The sequence below is a fragment of the Rana temporaria genome, chromosome 6 (assembly GCF_905171775.1).
Source record: "Rana temporaria chromosome 6, aRanTem1.1, whole genome shotgun sequence".
NCBI lineage: Eukaryota > Metazoa > Chordata > Amphibia > Anura > Ranidae > Rana > Rana temporaria.
This window is the reverse complement of record NC_053494.1, coordinates 52889254-52911563: the sequence shown is the minus strand read 5'-3', so window position 1 is coordinate 52911563 and position 22310 is coordinate 52889254. Positions and strand designations below refer to the sequence as shown.

Genomic DNA, 22310 nt, shown 5'->3' with positions numbered 1-22310 from the left:
GCGTGTGTGTCAGGGGTAGGGTTTGCAGAATAAGCAGTTTCCACATCCCTAAGTCCTCCTTCTGCGTCCATCAATCTGGACTGCAACTCCTTACGGGCCCCCCCGATCGCAGCGGCAAATGTGCCTCGGGCAGTGGCCTTAAAGGCATCCCAAACCACAGGGACAGACGCACTTTGCTTGTTAATCACCCAAAACGATTCCATGTCTGCCGAACTCTGGTCTATCACAGCCTGGTCCGCTAACCATAAGGGGCTCAGTCTCCATATCCGGTAAGAGGAGGGTGGACCCAGAGCGAGGTCCACCATCAGAGGTGAGTGGTCGGACACCGCTCTGGGGAGACATTTAACTCCGGCCACCAAGCGAAGCATATCAGATGAAACAAGGCAGAGATCAATTCGTGATAATGTACCGTGAGAGTCAGACTGGCACGAGTATTCCCGCACATTTGCATGCTTTCACCTCCAGGCCTCCACTAGATCAAATTGGGTTAAGAAAGATCCTAGGGGTGTGGCAGGTAGCGTAGAGCATCTAAATCTATCCATAGAATTGTCCAAAACTGTGTTGTAATCCCCAGCTATTAGTAAGGGGCCCTCAGCAATCTCCAATATTGTGCCCATCACCTTTTCAAAAAGTGCAAGTATTCCATGCAGTGATGTCCATCACAAAACCATGCCTGTTTTTAATGCAGTGCCGTCTGAGGGCCCAAAGATCACGAGCATCCAATATTGCACTTTGGCCTTGTCCCTTGTGCACAGAGATTTCTCAAAATTTTTAATTTTTTAATAATATTATGTACTGTAGATAATGATATATTTAAAATCTTTGCAATTTTACATTGAAGAACATTATTCTGAATTTTTTTGCCAATTTTTAGATGCAGCTTTTCACAGATTGGTGATTCTCTGACCATCATTACTTCTAACACACTCTGACTCTTCAAGATGCTCTTTTTATACCCATGTTGCAGACCTGTTGCCAATTAACACAATTAGTTGCAAAATGTTCTTCCTTGATAGTACCACTTGCTTTGCCAGCTTTTTGTTGCCCTGTTTCAACTTTTTTGGGATGTGTTGCTGCCATAAATTTCAAAATTATTATTTTTTTTTTTTATTGTATATTTTCTCAATGTACACATTTGATATATTTTGTATTGTAAAAAAATTAAATAAAAAAAAAAAGAAGGCGTTGTAGAACACCACATAAATGGTGTATTGGTGTAGTCCCATCTTCTATCCTGACTGACAGATATTTAAGCAAGTCTATTGACCTCACCCTTTTGTTGCCCTGTTTCAACTTTTTTGGGATGTGTTGCTGCCATAATTTTCAAAATTATAATTTTTTTTTTTAATTGTAGACTTTTTCAGTTTACACACATTTAATTTGTTTTCAATTGTAAATTAAACAAAAGGTGTAAAAAAAAAAAAGGGGTTGTATGACAACCATATAAATGCTTTGGTGTAGGTCCCATCTTCTATCCTGACTGATAGATATTTAAGCACACGTCTATTGACCTCACCTCAATTGTTTGCTGTGACCCATGTACTGAACACTATCTGTAGGGAAAGATCTAGAACAACCTTTCTTCGCTAATAGATTGTGTATGGCCACCCTTTCACTCATGATAGCAAACCTATATATTTTGATTCATGAACCCGTATTCCACATACATACCAGATCAGGATAGGTGCTCTCGGCTGGTCCCCGCTGAACACCGTCTAAAATAATACTCTGGAACACTGTGACTGAAGCAAGCAGATCTAGTTTATTGTTTGACAGAGGATGGAGAGTAGACTACATGGATATCAACATAACATATTTCATGCTGGTTATTAAAAACACAAAGACATTGAATACGAATCTGCTGCTCATGGAGGACAATGAACAGTGGTATAACACAATAAAATAAAAAAACAAAACATTTAAGGTAAACAGTGCTGACAATAAATAACAGGTTCTTCATTTTTTTTTGTTCCAAATTTTGCATTTACCGCTCTAGATTTGATAATCTCAAGCAGTGTAACAGTTCTGGTTTCTCCGGAGAGTTAGGTATCTGTGTGCAAGTGGCACAGGCTATCAGCACAGACTCTGGTAGGCAGTGATTGGCATAAATAGTAGTTATGCATTAGGTAAGGCTGTCCCAACATTGTATAGTAGTCCCAAGCCTGCTTTCAGTTTGTAGAACACATGCAGCGGTTTGACTCATTGCCAAGGATTGGGTATCACAGCATTTGGGTTTTAGAGGATCAAATGTGAAGTTCAACATTAAGAATTAATGTTTAGGGTTAGTTTAGGAATAAGGTGAAGTTTCAGGTTATATATTAAATTTTAGGCTAAATTAAATGTTAGAGATTGTTAAATGTTAAAGCCCAACTCCAGTCTAAACATTTTAAAATTTTAGATAAAAATTTGAAGAGTAAATCATTTAAAGTGGAGGTTCACCCAAAAACTTAATTTTTAACATTAGATTGATGCTCATTTTGTCAAGGGGAATCGGGTATTTTTTTTAAAATCGAAGCAGTACTTACCGTTTTAGAGAGCGATCTTCTCCGCCGCTTCCGGGTATGGGCTGCGGGACTGGGCGTTCCTATTTGATTGACAGGCTTCAGACAGGCTTCCGACGGTCGCATACATCGCGTCACGATTTTCCGAAAGTAGCCGAACGTCGGTGCGCAGGCGCTGTATGGAGCCGCACCGACGTTCGGCTTCTTTCGGCTACTTGTGACGCGATGTATGCGACCGTCGGAAGCCTGTCAAACAAATAGGAACAACCAGTCCCGAAGACCATACCCGGAAGCGGCGGAGAAGATCTCTCTCTAAAACGGTAAGTACTGCTTCGATTTAAAAAAAAACACCCGATTCCCCTTGACAAAATGAGCATCAATCTAATGTTAAAAAAACATTTTCGGGTGAACTCCCGCTTTAAGTTTTGATTGCTTTTCATGACTCGAAAGATTTAAGAGATTGTGCCTCACTTCCTGTCCCCGTGACAACAGAACAATAAAGGAAATAAGGCAGTTGTCACTGACACAGGAAGACACCCCACTGAAATAAAAACTGGACAGAGATGCTAACCTTTCTTCTTTTTTTATTAAAAAAACAAGAGTTTTGCTGCAGTCTTTGGAAATTAGGAGAAATTTCCCCAATGGGGAAACAGACCTTAAATAAAAACATGACAATGGTTGCAACCTGTCAAAATTAAAACATTTTGGTTGAAGTTTGGCTTTAAACATTCATTTTAGTGGATTGGTTGAGTGTTAAGCCTGTGAAAGGGAGGAGGGCATAGGTTAGAATTAGGTTATGGACATCGATTTAGGTATATGTGACACTGTATTTTTATTTTGGTAATGCCAACATCTTGGCACAAAAAATCCAGTTTGTTATAGTCAATGTTAAAGATTAAGTGCACCTTTTGAAAAAAAAATACTGTTCCCCATTTGTGCCAATTTTACCCAGGGGTAGTTGTCTGCACATCTGGTAATATATTTCTTCTCATATATAGAGCAGGTTTGATCTTATATTTTCAGCCAAAATATTCAGAAGATTAAGAGGAGAGAAAAAAAAAAGGGAACCAGGCTCTCTGGATTTCCCGTTATATAAAATAATGTATCCCCAGCATCCCTGTAGATGTTCATAAGCCAGACATCAGGCATAAAGTCTGAATTGCCAGAAAGATTTCAGGTGAAAGAATGAGAAAGGAAAAGGATTACCTTTAACCACTTGCTTACTGGGCACATATACCCCCCTCCTGCCCAGGTGAAATTTCAGCTTTCGGCACTGCATCGCTTTAACTAACAATTGCGCGGTCGTGCGACGTGGCTCCCAAACAAAATTGACGTCCTTTTTTCCCCACAAGTAGAGCTTTCTTTTGGTGGTATTTGATCGCCTGTGCGGTTTTTATTTTTTGCGCTATAAACAAAAAAGTGAGACAATTTTGAAAAAAATACAATATTTTTTACTTCTTGCTATAATAAATATCCCAATTTAAAAAAAAAAACATTTTTTTTTCTCAGTTTAGGCCGATACGTATTCTTCTACATATTTTTGGTAAAAAAAAAAAAAAAATCGCAATAAGCGACTGGTTTGCGCAAAAGTTATAGCGCTTACAAAATAGGGGACAGAATTATTTTTTTTTAATTATTTTTTTTTACTAGAAATGGCGGCGATCTGCGATTTTTAATGGGACTGCGACGTTATGGCGGACACATTTTTGGCGCCATTCACATTTATACTGCGATCAGTGCTATAAATATGCACTAATTACAGTATAAATGTGACTGGCATTGAAGGGGTTAACACTAGGGGGTGAGGAAGGGGTTAAATGTGTTTCCTATCAAGTGTTCTAACTGTAGGTGGAGGGGGGGTGACCGATCTGTGTCTCTATGTACAAGAGACACAGATCCGTCTCCTCTCCAGAGACAGCACCGCTGTCTCTGTGTAAAACGGCAATGAGAGATGATCTCATATGTTTACATATGAGATCCTCTCTCATTGGCCGCACAGATCGCCTCGCGAACGGCCACTCTGATTGGCCGTTCGCGGCGATCTGTAATTGGCTGTGTCCGAGGGACACGGCCAACACAGATTTTCCCCGCAGCGCGCTCTGGAGCGCGCGCGGGGACCGCCCTAAGGGGCGGACGTCAATTGACGGCAGTTTGGAGATTGGGATCCGCACTGTAGCCGTCAATTGACGGCAGGCGGATCCCAAGTGGTTAAATGCTTCCTGACCAGCAGCCGCAGTTATACTGCGGCAGGTTGGATCCCCTGGGCGAGCCGTCGTAGCTTTACGTCGAGCGCTTTAAGACCACTTGGGGGGGCTCGTGCGACTACTGAGCCGATGCGTGTGCCCGGCGGTCGCGATGTCCCCTGGGCACCCGTGATCGCTCCACACAGGCAGAACGAAGGTCTGTCAATGTAAATAGACAGAGCTCAGTTATGTCAGGGGCGAGGAGACTGATCAGTTGTTCCTAATGCTTAGGAACAACAATCGGTCTCCACTCCAGGCGGTCCCATCCCCCTACAGTTAGAAACACTCTCAAGGATACACATTTAACCCCCTGATTGCCCCCTAGCCTTAACCCCTTCCCTGCAAGTGACATTTATACAGTAATCAGCTCTGATCGCTGTATAAATGTCAATGGTCCCAAAAAAGTGTTAAAAGTGCCCGATCTGTGCACCCGCAATGTCGCAGATCACCGCCATTACTAGTAAAAAAAAAAATTAAAATCTTTAAAAATTTCATAAATCTATTACCTATTTTGTAGATGCTATAACTTTTGTCCAAACAAATCAACATACGCTTTTGTTAACCAAAAATATGTAGAAGAATACATATCAGCCTAAACTGATGAAGACATTTTTTTTTTTATTTGGGGGGATATTTATTATAGCAAAAATTTAAAAATATTGTTATTTTTTTTGTTTAATTTTCCCGCTTTTTTTTGTTTATAGCGCACAAAATAAAAATCGCAGAGGTGATCAAATACCACCAAAAGAAAGCTCTATTTGTGGGGGGAAAAAGGACATCAATTTTGTTCTTGTACAATGTCGCACGACAGCGAAATTGTCAGTTAAAGCGACACAGTGCCGTATCGCAAATTAAGGGGCCAAATCTTCTGGGGCTTAAGTGGTTAATAACTTGATTGATGTGCCTGAACGTTAAAGTATTTCAAAAGTGCACTTATTCTTTAAATTAGAAGTTTCAGGCAGTTGTAATGACTATGAGTAAATGCAGCACTACATGGGACTAGACCGTTGCCCAACATAAATATTTTGGCACAATCATGCAATATTGGCAAATACTGGGACACTGACATCCATATTAAAAATGATTTGGATGTTTTGCCTGATTTTTTTTTATATGTGCTTATAATGCAGATCAACCAGCAGCCACTGAATATTTAGTGGACATTTTAAATGGACGAAAAATGTGCAAGGCTCTATATGCCCAATTTCTAGAAAGCTGCTTTACCTTGAGGATTGTGACCACATTATCTTGATCTAAAATGATATCAGTCATAGCCTTACCTCCTGGCAAATTCCTGAACTGACTAAACATTTCCTTCAGTGACTGAAACATCGGACTGGACCGTCAGAGCTGCAGATGAAAAAAACTAGCTAGACTAAAGATGTTCTCCATCACCACTCTCCTTACAGTGGCTCATTGAGACATTTGAAGAAGATTATGAAAAATGAATATATAGATGAATTATATAAAGCTCTGTATAAAAATACGTTTAGCAGTTTTACAATCAATATACAATTAAATGGAGTGTTTTAACAATTGCCTACAATTTTAAGATAAAATAAATCAACCAAAATGGCATTAAAGGGTCACTAAAGGAAAACATTTTTTTAGCTGAAATGACTGTTTACAGGACATAGAGACATAATAGTTAACTGATTCCTTTTAAAAATGATTAAAAATAGATAAAAAAACAATCATATAATGTGCCTGCAGTGTAGTTTCGTTTTTGCTGTTGTTTCCTGGTTCTCTGATGTACAGAGAGCCACTAGAGGGCAGTCAGCCAATAGAGAGCAGTGATACTTTGTCTAAAACTCCTCAGCACCAATCCAGTTTCGTTTTACACACAGCTCCTTGATTAGTGACCACCGTGAGAAATCTCCCAGTACTGTGGTTATCAGGAAACAGGCAACCAGGAAGTGTCCAGAACAGAGAGGATTTACAGCAACATGAAAGCAAAAACGAACAATGAGGACATGAAACCAGGACTGCAGTAAGGTAAAGGAAGCCATTTAGCTAAAAAAAAAAATTCCTTTAGTGACCCTTTAATATTTATTAATGCCGTATAATAGGCAATTATTTGTAAAAATATGTAGGTTTTATTTTAACATTGTGCGGTCATTACAGTATATTGTAATGCATACCAGTACATGGCTAATGCTGAGGTGAGGGCAGCAGGCTCTTGAAATTTGTAAACAATATTGCACGAAGAGCAGGAAACCATAGCACCCAATCAGCAATCAAGTTTACTTGTCTTTTCTGTCACCTGCTAAAAATGTTAATCTGATTGGGTGGTTAGGGTGCAAAATGCTACCTTATTAAAGATATACTCTAGTCATATGTCAACCTTGAAATACATATATACAAGAGGCAGAATCGAATTGCTTGTTACTGCAGTGCACCGGCAGCTACCCCACTCCCCCTTTCTTGGTAATCTGGTGAGCTGTGAACCCCATTTGTGACACAGAAGATGAATTCCTGTTTTCCAATTCCTCACATATGCCCAAAAGTATGTGGACACATTTCTAAATTTTTTGCGTTCAGGTATTCCCACCGAAGAGTACTGGTAATGCTACAGCATACAGACATTTTAGACAATTGTGCTCTATTAACCGTGTAGCAAGAGTTTATGGAAAGCCCTTTTATGTATCAATTTTGTGTCTCTGGGCACAAAGCCAGCTCCAGAAAGACATAGGAGATTTACTAAAACGGATGCACTCAGAATCTGGTGCAGCTGTGCATTGTAGCCAATCAGCTTCTAACTTAAGCTTGATAAATTAAGCTTTGCCAATAAAACCTGGAAGCAGACAGGTTTCTATGCAGAGCTGCATCAGAGTTTATACTCTCCAGTTTTAAATGACCTCCATTGTTTGGCGTGGAGAAATCTGCATGGCCTGCACAATGTCCTGACCGTAACACTACTGAACACCTTTTGGATGAAATGAAATGCTGATTGCAAGCCAGATATTCATGGCAACCATCAGTGTCTGACCTCAGAAATGCTCTTTTGGTTGAATAGGCACAGATTCCCACTGACTCCAACATCTTGTGAAAAGCCTTCCCAGAAGACTGGAGGCAGTTATAGACCAAAGAGAAGGAGAAGGGGGTCTCAATACTGATCACCACGGTTTTGGAATGCAATGTTCAACAAGCTCTTACTGTATAGATGTGATGGTCAGGTGTCCATAGCCTTTTGGTCACAGCATGTATAGAACCAATGTAATTTTAAAAATTCTCACAGCCACCAGTAACTGAAAGAAAGATTTAGAAACTAAAAAGGACACTGCACTCCGCAAGGACACTGTATTATTAAGATCAACAGATTTTTTTTGTACTTGTAGAAAATAGACTTATGCTAAGAAAGGAAACTAATGTAGACACCACATCTAAGGACTAGTAAGCTGCAATACAGGTACTCCTCACTTAACCACCAGGTCGATAAACGACTTGGTCGTAAAACAAGGAGCCACAAGTAATCAATATTTTAAGAATTCTTAACTACTGTACTGTACTGTGAAAGGTCTAAAAACACAAAACTCCAGCTCAATAACATTGTTTTAATTTGCATAAGTACAGAACACAAATGGAAATTCTGTACTGTACAATACAACACATCGTTCAGGTGGGGAGAGCTGGTCATAAGTCTGAGCGGTCGTTAAACAGGTAATTTGTTAAATGAGGAGTATCTGTATATTACACTTTTCTGCTTGGGTGAAGTTATACTTTAAGGTAAATTAAACAAAATTATCTTTTTTTTTTATCCTCAGATGCTGTAGCCCGAAATTGCTTTTTAAATATGACTGGCTGGCCTAGTAAGATAAAATATTCTACTTTATTTTATGAAATATGGAGGTAATTAATTCAATTGCCTACAGATGAGGCAAACATAAAAACCTGTTTTGTATTTTAAGGCTGCTAGTCTTTAAAGGGTCTGTCACTCTAAGGCAGGGATATGCAATTAGCGGACCTCCAGCTGTTGCAGAACTACAAGTCCCATGAGGCATAGCAAGACTCTGACAGCCACAAGCATGACACCCAAAGGCAGAGGCATGATGGGAATTGTAGTTTTGAAACATCTGGAGGTCCGCTAATTGCATATCCCTGCTCTAAGGGCTATAAACATATTGTTCTGTGCAACAGTCTGTTCCACTCTTCACATATACAGGTTTGCATGGTCCAAATATCAACTTCATTTCAGATATAAATAAAATAACCTACACACAATATTTACATGCCAAATTTACCAAAACATTTGGTAAATCAAAGTATATGATATATCATATATACACATGGGAAGTGTCTCGATTGTCCCGAGAAACCAGTTTCAATTTTTTTTGTAGTGTCAAAAAATACACATCAAGTACAGAGTGTAAAATTGTTGTTGCAGGTTGCTGTGGGCAATGCTGACACTTACACAAGATCAAGTACACCACATAAACAAAACTTATACCTAAGGTTAAAGTGCTTTAACCTGAGATTCAATGGCTTAAAATAAACATTTCCTATTAAAAAACATGCCCCCTGGCCACCGGGGTGCTGTTTTCTTGAAATGCGTTCTAGTTTTATCATAGCTTTTCTAAGCAGCACAATAAGGTAACTTGGCTATATGAATTCATTTCATTCTGTCCAAATAATTTTATATACTAAACCTCTAAAGAAAAAAGAAACATAAACACCTTTCCCCAGTAGGTGCATATTCTATTGTAAGAAAAATCATATTAGTTTTTTTCTTGTTTCCAGTAGTTCAAACGGCAGGGATCATGCAGTTTACAAATACTATAATGGCAGTACTTAATAGTGGTGTCATTTAGATTCAACATTTACTACCCTGTAAATCACATTCACAAAAACTATATGTAAGCCAAAGCTAGAGATGGCCATAGATATTGGATGTGGGCAGATATTCATGTACAATCCAGACATTAATTTCTTAAAAGTATTACTCAAAAATAGAGGCTTGTAAAATCTATGCCCTCAGCAAACACATCCAGAACCAGGGACTGTTATCTCTGGGGGCTGCTATCATTTAAAAAGTCAACCCAGTCAACAGCTGTTTTCCTAGAAATCCATTGGTCGAGATTGTGTGCCGAGATGTGAGAAACATCACAATCGTCCCCAGATTCTGGCAAAATTTGAATAACGAATGATTATGGGAGGCCAACTACCCCATCTACAGGGAATATCCCCTCTTTGACACAGTGGGGAACTTGTGGTCAAATGATTTTGAGTGCTATAATAAATGTAGCACAGATATCAGCAAAGCTACCCATGTTGAGAAAGTCTCTGGCATTTTGGCCCTTGGGATGGCATGGGGCTATCAACACTATACTGAAAAAGTAAATAATTGCTGTATCATCCAGAGAGGAGGCCAATGTCCTTTATATTATATAATGTCATGGAAACAGTAAAAGGTTATCTTTTGCAAAAACCACATTCATAAAAGCTCAGTAGATCCATATGCTATAGAAAATGTAAGGCATATACAAATCATGTTCTTCCTATTAAAACAAAGCTTAGCCCTATCAATTATCACTGGTAAGTGGGGCCATCCATCACATTTATTGGACCAACCAGGATGCTGGATGAGGATAGAGTCAATATTAATTTTCTTAGGATGTTGAGATTGGTGCAAAGCTTGAGCTGCCAGAACAGCTTAATCTACTAGTCAATTTCATGTGTTTTTTTTTTTTACTGTAGATAACCTAACTGAAGCTGTTGAGATACTTTAATTGAACCAACTAACGCTTTTACCTGCTTCAATGCAACCAGGCCACTTCTAACCTCCTAGGAGTTTCTCATTATTGCACAGGAATATTTTACAACCTGCTGGGAAAAGCACCCTGTGGGCAGGCAAGACCCTTCACTCTTAAAGCAAAGAACTGTGCATGACAAGGATATGAGAGTCCCAATGGGTACCAGCAATCCACTATCTTGCTTAAGGACTGCAAGATCTCTCTCCATTTGTTGCACATGTTCTGCCTGTCTATGGCTACTTTTATAAAGGTAATTGTGGCAGGTGGTCAACTACATTGAACATTGCAGAAAGCTGAGATTCATGTGCGAGTCACAAACCTCCCTTGTGCCCCTGCCACGGTAAAATCAGCATGCTTCCATCACCTTCACATTTTTTGAAGAAAGGAAACATAGGGAATTCCACTTGAAGGTTCACAGTAATAATAAATAAAACCAAAAATACCTTCAGCATACACACACTACAAGGAAGCTATCACTATGTTGCAAGGTGTTATGGAGTGAGCCTGTATATCCTAAGTACTAGTTGCAGCAGGATTATCAGACTGTGTAGAGGATGAGGCTTCTTCCTTATCTTCTTCACGGGTGTCCAGAGGCGGAATGGAGTTTGTTTTGGATTGTTGGACATTATAATACCCAGTATTTCCCCTAACAGTTACATACTCCCAACCTCCCTGTAAAAGAAACAAAATGGCATCATCAAACAGCATGATTTATTTGTGTTACATTTAAAAAATGTAACTACAAACGTATACGTTTTAAACTGATTTAATTTTTTTTTTCAAATATAATAAAGGAGCTGCTACCTTCAACTGCAACCCCATTCAAGTCTCTTATCCTGCACTGAATAAATTATGTAAGTGAATGAATGACTTCCTCTCGAGCAACAGTCACTCACAATCCCATCAAAATTTGTAAAAAATAAAAAGGAGTTGGCATATATTAGGGGAGGTCAGTTCCTCTCCGAATATAGGGATTTTTTAATGTGAGATGTGTTGCTCTTGGTATCAAAGGTAGGCGCACAAAACACAAGGTTTAAAGTAGTATCAAAAATAATTTAATCATGTAAATATAAATATAAAATATCATATTTCATACAGTCATTAACACAATGAGATATATATATGGTCAGAACCACAATTTCATGAAAAACAAGGTATAGGGGAGATTGGTTATTTTAAGGAAGATTAATGCGAATTTTGCCAACTAGTTTCGCACTATGTGTGCTTCATCAGGGCTTGCATAATGTTCCTGTTCCTTTAATGCATGTAGCGGTCTGTGTATGACATAAAGATTCATCATTAATACAGATATAATACAATAATTTAATATGTTTTATTATTTTAAACATTTGAAAAAATGTGTGTGTTTTTAGCACATGTATACATATGAAAAAGAAGCATCTGCCCTTTATTCACGACTTTTACTGAGAGGATATAGTAAAAAGGTTCTGAAACAAGCATATATAAAATCTAAGACAAATACCAGAGATACATTATTATTTAAGCAGAGGGAAAAAGAGCACAATCCGACAACCAAACTCATAACCACATTTAGCTCTGATCAAAACATCTTTCGCCAATTGGTTAGTCATAATTGGCATTTTCTTGCCGAAGACCCTATTATCTCAAAATACATCTCTCAGAGACCTGAAATTGTTTATAGGAAATGTAGGTCCATTAAGGACGGCCTTACACATAGCCATCTGGTACCTGATGCTCCGGATCTTCAGGAACCTGAGATACCAGGCACGTATAAGTGCGGACAATGTGATGTTTGCCCTTGGATTGAGGAAGGAGACGGCTGTTTCCTCCCCAGAGGAGGTTTCCTTAAGTCCAAGAGGCATGCTAATTGTACAACCATAGGCATTGTATATCTTGCTAAATGTCGCTGCGGCGCATTCTATATAGGAAAGACGAAGAGAACCTTTGCGAGAAGAATTAAAGACCATCTTTATTACCTAGACGCGGGATTGCTCTATACTCCTATTTGCAAACATGTAGGCTTGCACCATAGCTATGACCCTTCATTTATTTCTTTCTTCGCTTTGGAAGTCATCCCCCTACCAGAAAGAGGTGGGGATTTTGACAAAAAAATCCTCCAACGCGAGGCTCGTTGGATTTTTGACCAGCGAGCCACATATTCACCAGGGCTTAATACATCGCTGTCATTCAAACCCTTTTTATAAGTAAAGCCTATGAGCTGTCCATTATTATTTCCTTACATGACAACTGGTTGTCACTTGTTTTGAATCACAGAGATGTCATTTAAAGACCCCGCATATATAATCTATTCTTAGTTGCTATATATAGGTCATTGGCAGGTCTGCCTCTACATTGTGTTTGCATACTGTATACTCAGAGGATCCCCCGAGAGATATATAACTTCTTATCTACTGTGATGGCTCTATTGCTCCGCCCCTTGCGTCCAACTCATATATATATAATTTCTGTACTTTTTGTATTTTCACATTTATGGTGTTATGCTTGGTTTTGTTTTATTTGATCTTTTTCTATCTGTTGTTGATTTATTTTGCATCTATTGTTGATTATCTCTCTTGCTCTGTCCGGCTGTATGATAAGATAAAATAGCTGGACAGCATTAAAATCCCTAATAATCGTGATTATTATGGACACTGCTTCTATCAATCTTCTCCTCTAGGTAGACAATGTAAAAATGAACCCTTATCGGATGTTTGTTTGTGTAAAATTAAGAAACAAACTCTGGCCTGTTTCTCTGGAGTTATATATATGTCTAATTGTATATATTTTATTTATTCTTTTATATCAAATTATTATTTCCGTTTTTTGAACTCTGAGCTGTATGATTCATTACGCAGGGGGCTTCTGGATGCAGGGGGAGGTTGAACTTTTCACTAAGCGTGATGCGGCCAATCACATGTCCCAACACAGGGGGCGCGGCCTCTTAGACGCCTCTGTTTCCCATCAGTAATTTCAGATGGGACGCGCACGCACATCCAGCCAACTGTTCACCTTTGGCTGTTAAGAGACAGCGATTTTATGTCTCTTCCTTATGCGCTCCAGCATACGTCATCATGCTGGAGCGCACTATCTGCGTGCGCATTTGTTTTGGGACACGTGAACCGGAGGTGACGCCAGGGGTCAGTTTTGACTCTTTTCACCTCCGGTGGAAATGTAGCTATTTAAGTCAGCGCTGACGATGGACATGTCAGACGCTGGCTTGGACGGCTGAAGGAAGGACCATACAACTTTATGCGAGACGCCAGCATACGGACCTCACTCGTCCTTATGCTGTTACTATTCAGCAAAGGTAATTACTCCTTGATTCAATGAATCAATGCCCCACTTAGGCTATCTAGCCACATGCACCACTCTAAAATATTAAATTCTTTTCTTATTCATTTCTTTTTAGAATCTAAGTGGTAATATGTGGTATTGTCTTTGAACCACTCTACTAATACTACCCTTAAGTGTAATTCAACGGAGGCATTATATCCCCTGATTACAACAGGAAACATCACTGTACTATATATTTTTTTCTATCACCATTTAAGGTAAAAACTCTTGCTTATCTCTCTATCTATTTTTCATATATATATACAGACAGTTGCCCTACTATGACAATAGTTACAGGCACTGTGTCCCATTATTTATATATAGGATAATTATTAGTTTCTGATATATCTATATATATATATATATATATATACTTATTTTTCATCTATAGAATTTTGTGGAAACCTATTGGGAACCTCTGTGGATCCATCTGGCAGCACCAAGTTTAACCTTGCTACTATAGAGGTAAACATCTCCATTGAGCTTTCATTAGATATTTTCTTTTCCATTATTATTAAATGCATAAACAATTTATTTATACAATATATATTTATAGACATATTTTTCAATATTCTCCACTATTACCTTTATTTTTTTGCTTGCTTTTAGGAAGAATATAGATACAATTTTTTGTCATCTGTATCCTCTCCTTCTTTGTGGGATGAAATCCTCATAAACATTTCATTGTCCGCACCTGCTAAAATCAAGTGGATCTGGCTTCCATTGATTATAAGTGGAGTAACGAATCTCCTGATTGCATCCAGTGCTTCTTTGCTGATTCCTAGGCAGGCTTTCCTGCCCAGTTTTCGGAGCTTTTTTTAACGGAAATGGTAAGCGCACTATATATTCCCCTTTATGTATACATGTGCTAAAAACACACACATTTTTTCAAATGTTTAAAATAATAAAACATATTAAATTATTGTATTATATCTGTATTAATGATGAATCTTTATGTCATACACAGACCGCTACATGCATTAAAGGAACAGGAACATTATGCAAGCCCTGATGAAGCACACATAGTGCGAAACTAGTTGGCAAAATTCGCATTAATCTTCCTTAAAATAACCAATCTCCCCTATACCTTGTTTTTCATGAAATTGTGGTTCTGACCATATATATATATCTCATTGTGTTAATGACTGTATGAAATATGATATTTTATATTTATATTTACATGATTAAATTATTTTTGATACTACTTTAAACCTTGTGTTTTGTGCGCCTACCTTTGATACCAAGAGCAACACATCTCACATTAAAAAATCCCTATATTCGGAGAGGAACTGACCTCCCCTAATATATGCCAACTCCTTTTTATTTCTTATCCTGCACTGTTGTTCATATTGTTTTGACAGAATTAACTGCATCTTCAAGAGGCAGGATTTCTTAGCATTTAGCTCCTGGCTTAAAGAAACTACAATTGGTACTCTATATAGTATAGAGATACAAGTGCACTGTGTTACTGCAGCAGCTCTAAATGAACACCACATTTTTTTCATGTGGACGCAGACAGAGTGAAAATTTACTTTGTGGTGCATGGGGAAGGTTGTGTCAGACCTTGTTGATAGATCTGTGGCAATTGAAAAAAAATAAGGAAAAATAAGTGGCCCACACAATTATATGATGATTGAAGAGGCAAGTAAAGAATGCCTTGGGAAATCCAGCCAACTGGGGAACAATATTCACTTTACTGATGTATGACACAAAACATAGCAAAAATGTTTCCATGGATTAGGCTCTACTTTCAGTGCTTTCATTATGTTAAATCTGTTGGTCGTGAGCACTTTATAAGAAAGGAAATTGGTATTCAGGATTGTCTTTTACAGTGCAGTAACAGATCTAATGCTACCAATGCCCAGAAAGAAAAGGAAGCCCCAACCCCGAAACAAGTTAGCTAGATTTTACATCTTACACTAACAAAGTTATCATTGTTCTTCAACCAGCTGGAGTTTCCAGGACTTTCTTTTCAAGTATGGTGTGTCTCACCTACCTCTGCAATCCTCACATCAATGAAAGTGAAATTAGAAATGTATGTCCGGCACAAAAAAGCCTCATATAAAAGAAGGGCATTTTCTTTACTTTAAGTAGTGACTGTAACATGAACAAGCTAGTGCAACAAATCTCTGGTTTCCATGGTACATTCAGATAGAACTACAGACTACACTGGATGGTGATCATTTTTATATTTCCAATAAACAGTTTCAATGAACACCGATTATTTGTAAGGTGACATACATCAACTGTGCTATTACAATCAGGTGTATGAGACTGGTATGTTGTAGCACTGCCACCTATGCAGAAGCTAATATGTATACCAGGGATAGAGAGCCTCTACATAGGAATTATTGGTATGTTTTTGCACAGTGTGGATCTGGGAGGAGCAAATATAGGTTTAGGGATCTGGGAGGAGCAAATACAGGTTTAGGGATCTGGGAGGAGCAAATGGAGGCAAGTATAAGATTTTAGGAGAGGTAATTAACTAAAGAGTATACAACGGGTATATTTAAGTGCATCTGTTCCCAAACAGAAGCCTTCATTCATCTCTGTAGCTGTAAGCATTGTGGAAAAATTAATCTTCAAAATTAAAGGCACAGAAATCGTAGTTATTAAAAGGACAGATGCATCTAGGCAGCCTGCCAGCCCTCCATTGTAAATACTTAGGTGTTTCTAAGATGTTAATCCAACTGAAGACCTGCTAACCGAAGACCAACTATATAGTCTTTGTAGTGTGTTGTGAAACTTTAAGAATAATTACCCATTAATTATGTAATCTGCGCTCCCCGATATATTTACCCCAAAATATACACAACCAAGTCTGCTATTAAACTTATATCATATAAATGTGATGTTTATGTAACATTACAGAATGTTGAAGCTCAAGATGAATGTATGCATTTTACTTTAGGGCAGCTTTATGCCTCTTTTAGCACTACACTGTGACAGACTAGGGGAAAACAATTTGCTTAGTGTAAACTGTTATGCCGCGTACACACGATCGGAAATTCCGAAAACAAATGTTCGATGTGGGCTTTTTTTTCGGAAATTCCGACCGTGTGTAGGCTTCATCGGACACTTGCTGTTGGAATTTCCGACAAGAAAAATTTGAGAGCTCAATTTTTCCGACAGCAAAAGTTCTTGTCGGAAATGCCGATCGTCTGTATGCAATTCCGACGCACAAAAATCCTAAGCATGCTCGGAATCATTGAACTTAATTTTTCGCGGCTCGTCGTAGTGTTGTACATCACCGTGTTCTTGACGTTCGAAATTCGAACAACATTTGTGTGACCGTGTGTATGCAAGACAAGTTTGTGCCAAAATTCCGTCGGAAAAAAATCCACGGTTCTGTTGTCGGAATTTCTGATCGTGTGTACGCGGCATTAGCCTTACATCAAGGAAAGATCTGATTGGCACAACAGCGACCTTTCAAAGGTTTGCTACCACTTAAGATCTAACAGAAACTGCAGAAGCATAGGGCTTGACTTCCTAAAGGCAAATAAACTATGTGCAAGAGCAATTGTTCCTGCGCTTAGAAAACGAGCAGAAGCTGACCCCCATCATCCAATCATGTGCAAGCAAAAATGCATTTTTTTTTTTAATTATCCTTGCACGTGATTGGGTATTCTTTGCAAAGTGACGCTTTACCTAATTTTCTAAGCTCTGGAGCAACTGCACTTGCAGCGTGCAACTGCACTTTGCAAAGCACACAGTCTATTTGCCTTTAGTAAAATTAACCCCACAGTGTTTATAGTATTCTGATCACCTTTAAAAAGTGCTGCGCATCAAGATCCGAAACACTGGAGCAATCGTTTCATCTCTTGGGCTTACCGCTGGATGCGATCTGTCACTGACTGTGGACAGTTCCAGCCTAAATACTGTCTGTAACCCACTGAGTACAAGACGTTGGCTTACCAGGCATTATCCCTGGGTGTTTACTGCCCTAAACATTAGTACCGCTCAGTGCACCATCCAGTCCTGTCCAGCCGTAGCAGCTGTCAGCCTTTCATTACATTTGACATGGTGTCAGCAGCAGGGCTGGATTGTGCCCCTGCGCCCTACACCCACAGCTAAACCTCAGAGCCCCATGCACAAAATGCCCAGTGTGCATGAAGTCTAAGGCCCCTTTCACACAGGGCGGATCCGCTTGGCGGAGTCCAACAGCTCAGCGGGAGATTGCTCAGTCGATCTCCGTTGAGCCGGCGGATGACAGGTCAATCTCTGCTCTTGTCCGATCCAGACTGATGGCTGAATGTTTTGCCATATGTCTGTTGTTAGCGGATCGAATGGACAAATCCCTGCTGACATCCGCCTGCCCATAGGAGTCAATGGGTGGCCCGCTCGGATCTGCCTGAAAAACAGACAGGTGGATCCGAGCAGGCTTATCGTGTGAAAGGGGCGAGAACAACTTATAACAAGAACACGTAAAGGTACAAATGAGCAGCAACCTAATACTCACTCCAATCCCATAATCCCAAGAATGCCCTTTAAGTGCCATGGGTTGAACCCCTAAGCGATGGCAGACAGTACCACAGCTCAGACTATGGCTTCCTTGCACTTTGTCTGCGATCACCCAAATCTAAAAAAAAAAAAAAAGACACAAAATAAATATATAGAAACGATTTGCAAAAACAGCCGAGAAAAAAATTATAGCCATAAAAAAGCATTTTTTTTAGATCTATACATATAATAAAATAAACAAAGTATCTGACAAAATAAAGACCTAATATTGCTTCACAAAGCATTTTTTTGTGGGGGCTACAGATTCAGACCTGTTCAGCTATGAAATGTGGAGAAAAAGTTGATAAAATCTTCTTTTTCAAATTAATTTAAACACATTTTACATTTAGAGCTGTTAGAAGCATGTAACAAAACTTCTTATCCAGCTAATATTCTGTATGAAAATTCTGATGAAGCAAGTCAGTATTAAAATGTATATTAGAACGACAGATACTGTAAGACTTTTCATGGTAGCCATCTCTCAGCAATGCCAGCGCATAGGCATGATTTAAATACATGTGTTGTAGCGTGGCAGTAGTACAGGTTAGTTTCTATAAGGACTGATTGGGTGATCAATGAGTTTGGATCATATCTGCCCAATTACCGTACTTAGTAAATATTTTTTTTTCGCCAAGCACAGTTTCCTGTGTAGCTTGTACACAGTGATCGTTTCTAGATTTCCTAAATCCGGATACACACAGCTTTTCTGTACAACATATTATTTTCTGTAGGTATTGCCAGAGTGGCCTTAGCTACTGTATACTTAAAGTGTATAAGGTGAACTTACACTGGACACATAGCCCTGCTGACCTGGATTCCGGAAGTCGCCCGTTCTTATACATCCTATAGCCGCTTTACCGGTCCGGTGATTTGAAATTTAATGCATCCTATGCATTGAGGTGAAAAAACATCTGATGCTTACAGGTCCCCCAGCCCCCCCTTTACTTACCTGAGCCCTTGAAAGTCCCGCATCGAGAGCGCGCTGGCTTCTCGCCTGTTCTGGGCTCTTCATTGGGTAGATTGATAGCAGCGCTGCCATTGACTTGAGCTGCTGTCAATCAACTCCAATAAAGAGTGGGCCAGGGGGCGGGGCCAAGTCCTGTAGTTGGCAGCTATGGACTAAGAATACAGGACTCGGGAGTGCGCCTGCAAGGTAACCCCCTTGGGAAAGAGCTTTTAAGGGGGGTTAGCTGATGCAGGAAGGAGCCGAGACAGCCACCGAGGGACCCCAGAAGACGAGGATCAGGGGCCACTCTGTGCAAAATTAGCTGCACAGCGGAGGCAAGTATGACATGTTTGTTATTTTTATTTAAAAAATTGAACCTTTAGTACCCCTTTAAATGGTGAAGACACAATGCACTCTGCATTCAGAGCACACAAAGCATTCGCCGTGCCATAATCATGACTCCCATGTGCATGTGTGTGATAGACGTCATTGCGGCCCGGCCATTCAAACAACCAGAGAACACAAACTCCTCCACTGTTGGGAAGTATATTGAAATCCATTTTTGAGCTATTAGCTTACGCACCTGAAACAGGCTGTTTAATATTGTAATATAAACACCATCCGGGATTCTTCTATCATGTTTAACGAGCATAAACCCGGATCTAGTTTTTGCCAAAGAACGAATCCTTCCAGTTTTCCCCAATTCCTCATAATTGGCATTTTCCCATATTGGGGTATGGCACGTGTAACCCTTTATATTGGTGATGTTTTTAATTTCTTGTTAAACTTTATCAAATAATTTACCCATCAAGAACCCTTTAACCATTCGCAAATTTCCTGTCTCCAATAAGGAGACAAGTGAATATTCCCTACATAAAGGCAACAACAGGCCCTGTATAGGGTCAGACTCCGATATTTCTATCCAGCCAAAAAATTGCTGCAGTTGCCAGCCCTCCTGTATCTTTAGCTAACATGGGTGGTTAATTTTATATGAGAATGTTTTTTCCGCCAAATAAGTTCTCGAAAAAGAGATTCTTTCCTCCTAAACCAGTGTGATATAATCCAAAGGGGGAATTATGAAGGATATAAAGTAGATGCAGGATCCAGATCATCTTAAATGTTAGGTGGAAGGTTAGGTGGAAGTTAACACCAACTCCGACATTTATCTCTAAATGTAAGCATTAATGGTTTAAGGTTCAAGTCAATATAATCCTTCAAATTTCTGGCTACCTCGATCCCCAGATATTTAGCCATACATTTAATTTGTATTTGTGAGGCCTGTTCGGGCAGAGAAATCTCCACGCTATCCAATGGCAACAATGTTGATTTCTCCAAGTTGATCTGGAAGCCAGAGAATTGCCCAAAAGAATCAAAGCATCATCTATGTAGAGGATAATTTTGTCCTCCTTGCCTGGATGACAAAACCCAACTATCCCCTCTGACTGTCTGATGGAGATGACTCTATTGCCAGGGCAAAAAGAATAGGGGACACAGGGCAGCCCTGTCTGGTTCCTAGATAATGGAAAACATGGGGACATGGTATTATTGATTCTCAACCTTGCCTTGGGATCCTTACATACACTTTACTACCAGTGAGTGCAGGGAATTGTGCTACAGGTGGAGTTTGAGGGAGCATTGGCATGTGAAAGTTACAAGCTGGCAGCTTATGCTTTCACTTGCCAGACACTTGCTCGAAGCTTACAGTTTTATTAGTTTTAAAACAATACTTGCTGCCATAAACTTCAGTCAGCAACTTAACTTTTTATAACTTTTCCACAGATGCTATTGCAAAGACCATGGCTCCTTAGAACTGGGTTCTAGGGTTGAGTGACTCTATGCTGCCATATTATAGATTACAGTTCCTTGGGGGATGACTGTTTTTGGGGTGTCTATGGGACAAAAGCAAAAGTTTGTCATTCAAAAAACAGAGCAGCCTGGCTGGAAAAACCTGATCTGGAAGCATTTTTTTTTGCTGTCTGCAGTGCACCTCTGTCTCTGTCAAGGCAAAATGTGATGCACCTGCTCATATTCAGGGACTTAGAACTGATGTCTGAGGGCAGTCTGCTCATGTCTACAGTTCGTACAGCTCCCTAAAGCTTTTTGTGGCCTTCATTTTACATTTACTTTTGTTCTAGTGGCTTTTTAAAGACAGTGGCCAGACAATCCCTTCCCATACCCAGCAAGGTCAGAGGTATAACACTGTGCTAATTTCTCATCATTCAACAGATAACTGGCACTATGTGAAAGAGTTATCCGCTTATGACATGCAACAGAATATTTATACATCACTTGCCTGATCCAGGGGGCCAACAGATACTTTGCGAATATTGGTTGACACATGCTCCCAGGTGGATCCCTGGGGGTAACTTGGAGTGGTACCCTGGCGAAACCATAAATTTCCTGGAAGAAAAAGAAAACATATTAGTAATGGTGACTCAGACAAGCTACAAAAAGAAAGTGCACCTAGTTTCAGTGATAGCCATGTTCCAGACTATGTACACATGTACAAAAACCAAAGAGTTTGTTCTGTTGCTATAGAAATGGAACAGTGTTGTATCAGTGGATGCCTCCAACACAGGCCCAGCCATTGAATAAATACATGAACATTGAGTTAAGCATGGCCTGGGGCAATATAAACATTCGCTGTGCCACAGTTTCTGATGGACAAAAAATGCAAAGATCAAGAAAGTGTTGCAGAAAACTACACAACTAGCATGGCACATCTTGATTTGGCAATATTTGCCTACTCTTCTTTGAAAAAACACTCCAAATCTGTCAGATTGCGAGGGTATCTCCTGTGCACAACGCTCTTCAGATCACCCCACAGATTTTCAATGGGATTCGGGTCTGGGCTCTGGCTGTGCCATTCCAAAACTTTAATCCTCTTCTGGTGGCCATTCCTTTGTTGACTTGGATGTATGTTTTGGGTCGTTGTCATGCTGAAAGATGAAGTTCTGCTTTCTAGCAGAAGCCTGAAGATTTTGTGCCAATATTGACTGGTATTTGGAACTGTACATAATTCCTTCTACCTTGACTAAAGCTCCTGTTCCAGCTG

The 22310-nt window shown here is 39.5% G+C and overlaps 1 protein-coding gene across 2 annotated transcripts in view; it reads right to left on the bottom strand.

The window, feature by feature from the left end:
• Positions 1 to 10419: 10419 nt before the first annotated feature.
• Positions 10420 to 22310, bottom strand: part of TECPR1 (tectonin beta-propeller repeat containing 1) — a 118487-nt gene continuing 106596 nt past the window's right edge. For both annotated transcript variants that reach the window (XM_040356795.1, XM_040356796.1), the window contains 3 exons: positions 21549 to 21655; positions 18269 to 18388; positions 10420 to 11166 (listed from right to left, as the gene is read on the bottom strand). In XM_040356795.1, coding sequence (XP_040212729.1) covers positions 11008 to 11166; positions 18269 to 18388; positions 21549 to 21655 — 386 coding nt within the window. In that variant the 3' untranslated portion in view covers positions 10420 to 11007. The remainder of the gene's footprint in view (positions 11167 to 18268; positions 18389 to 21548; positions 21656 to 22310) is intronic.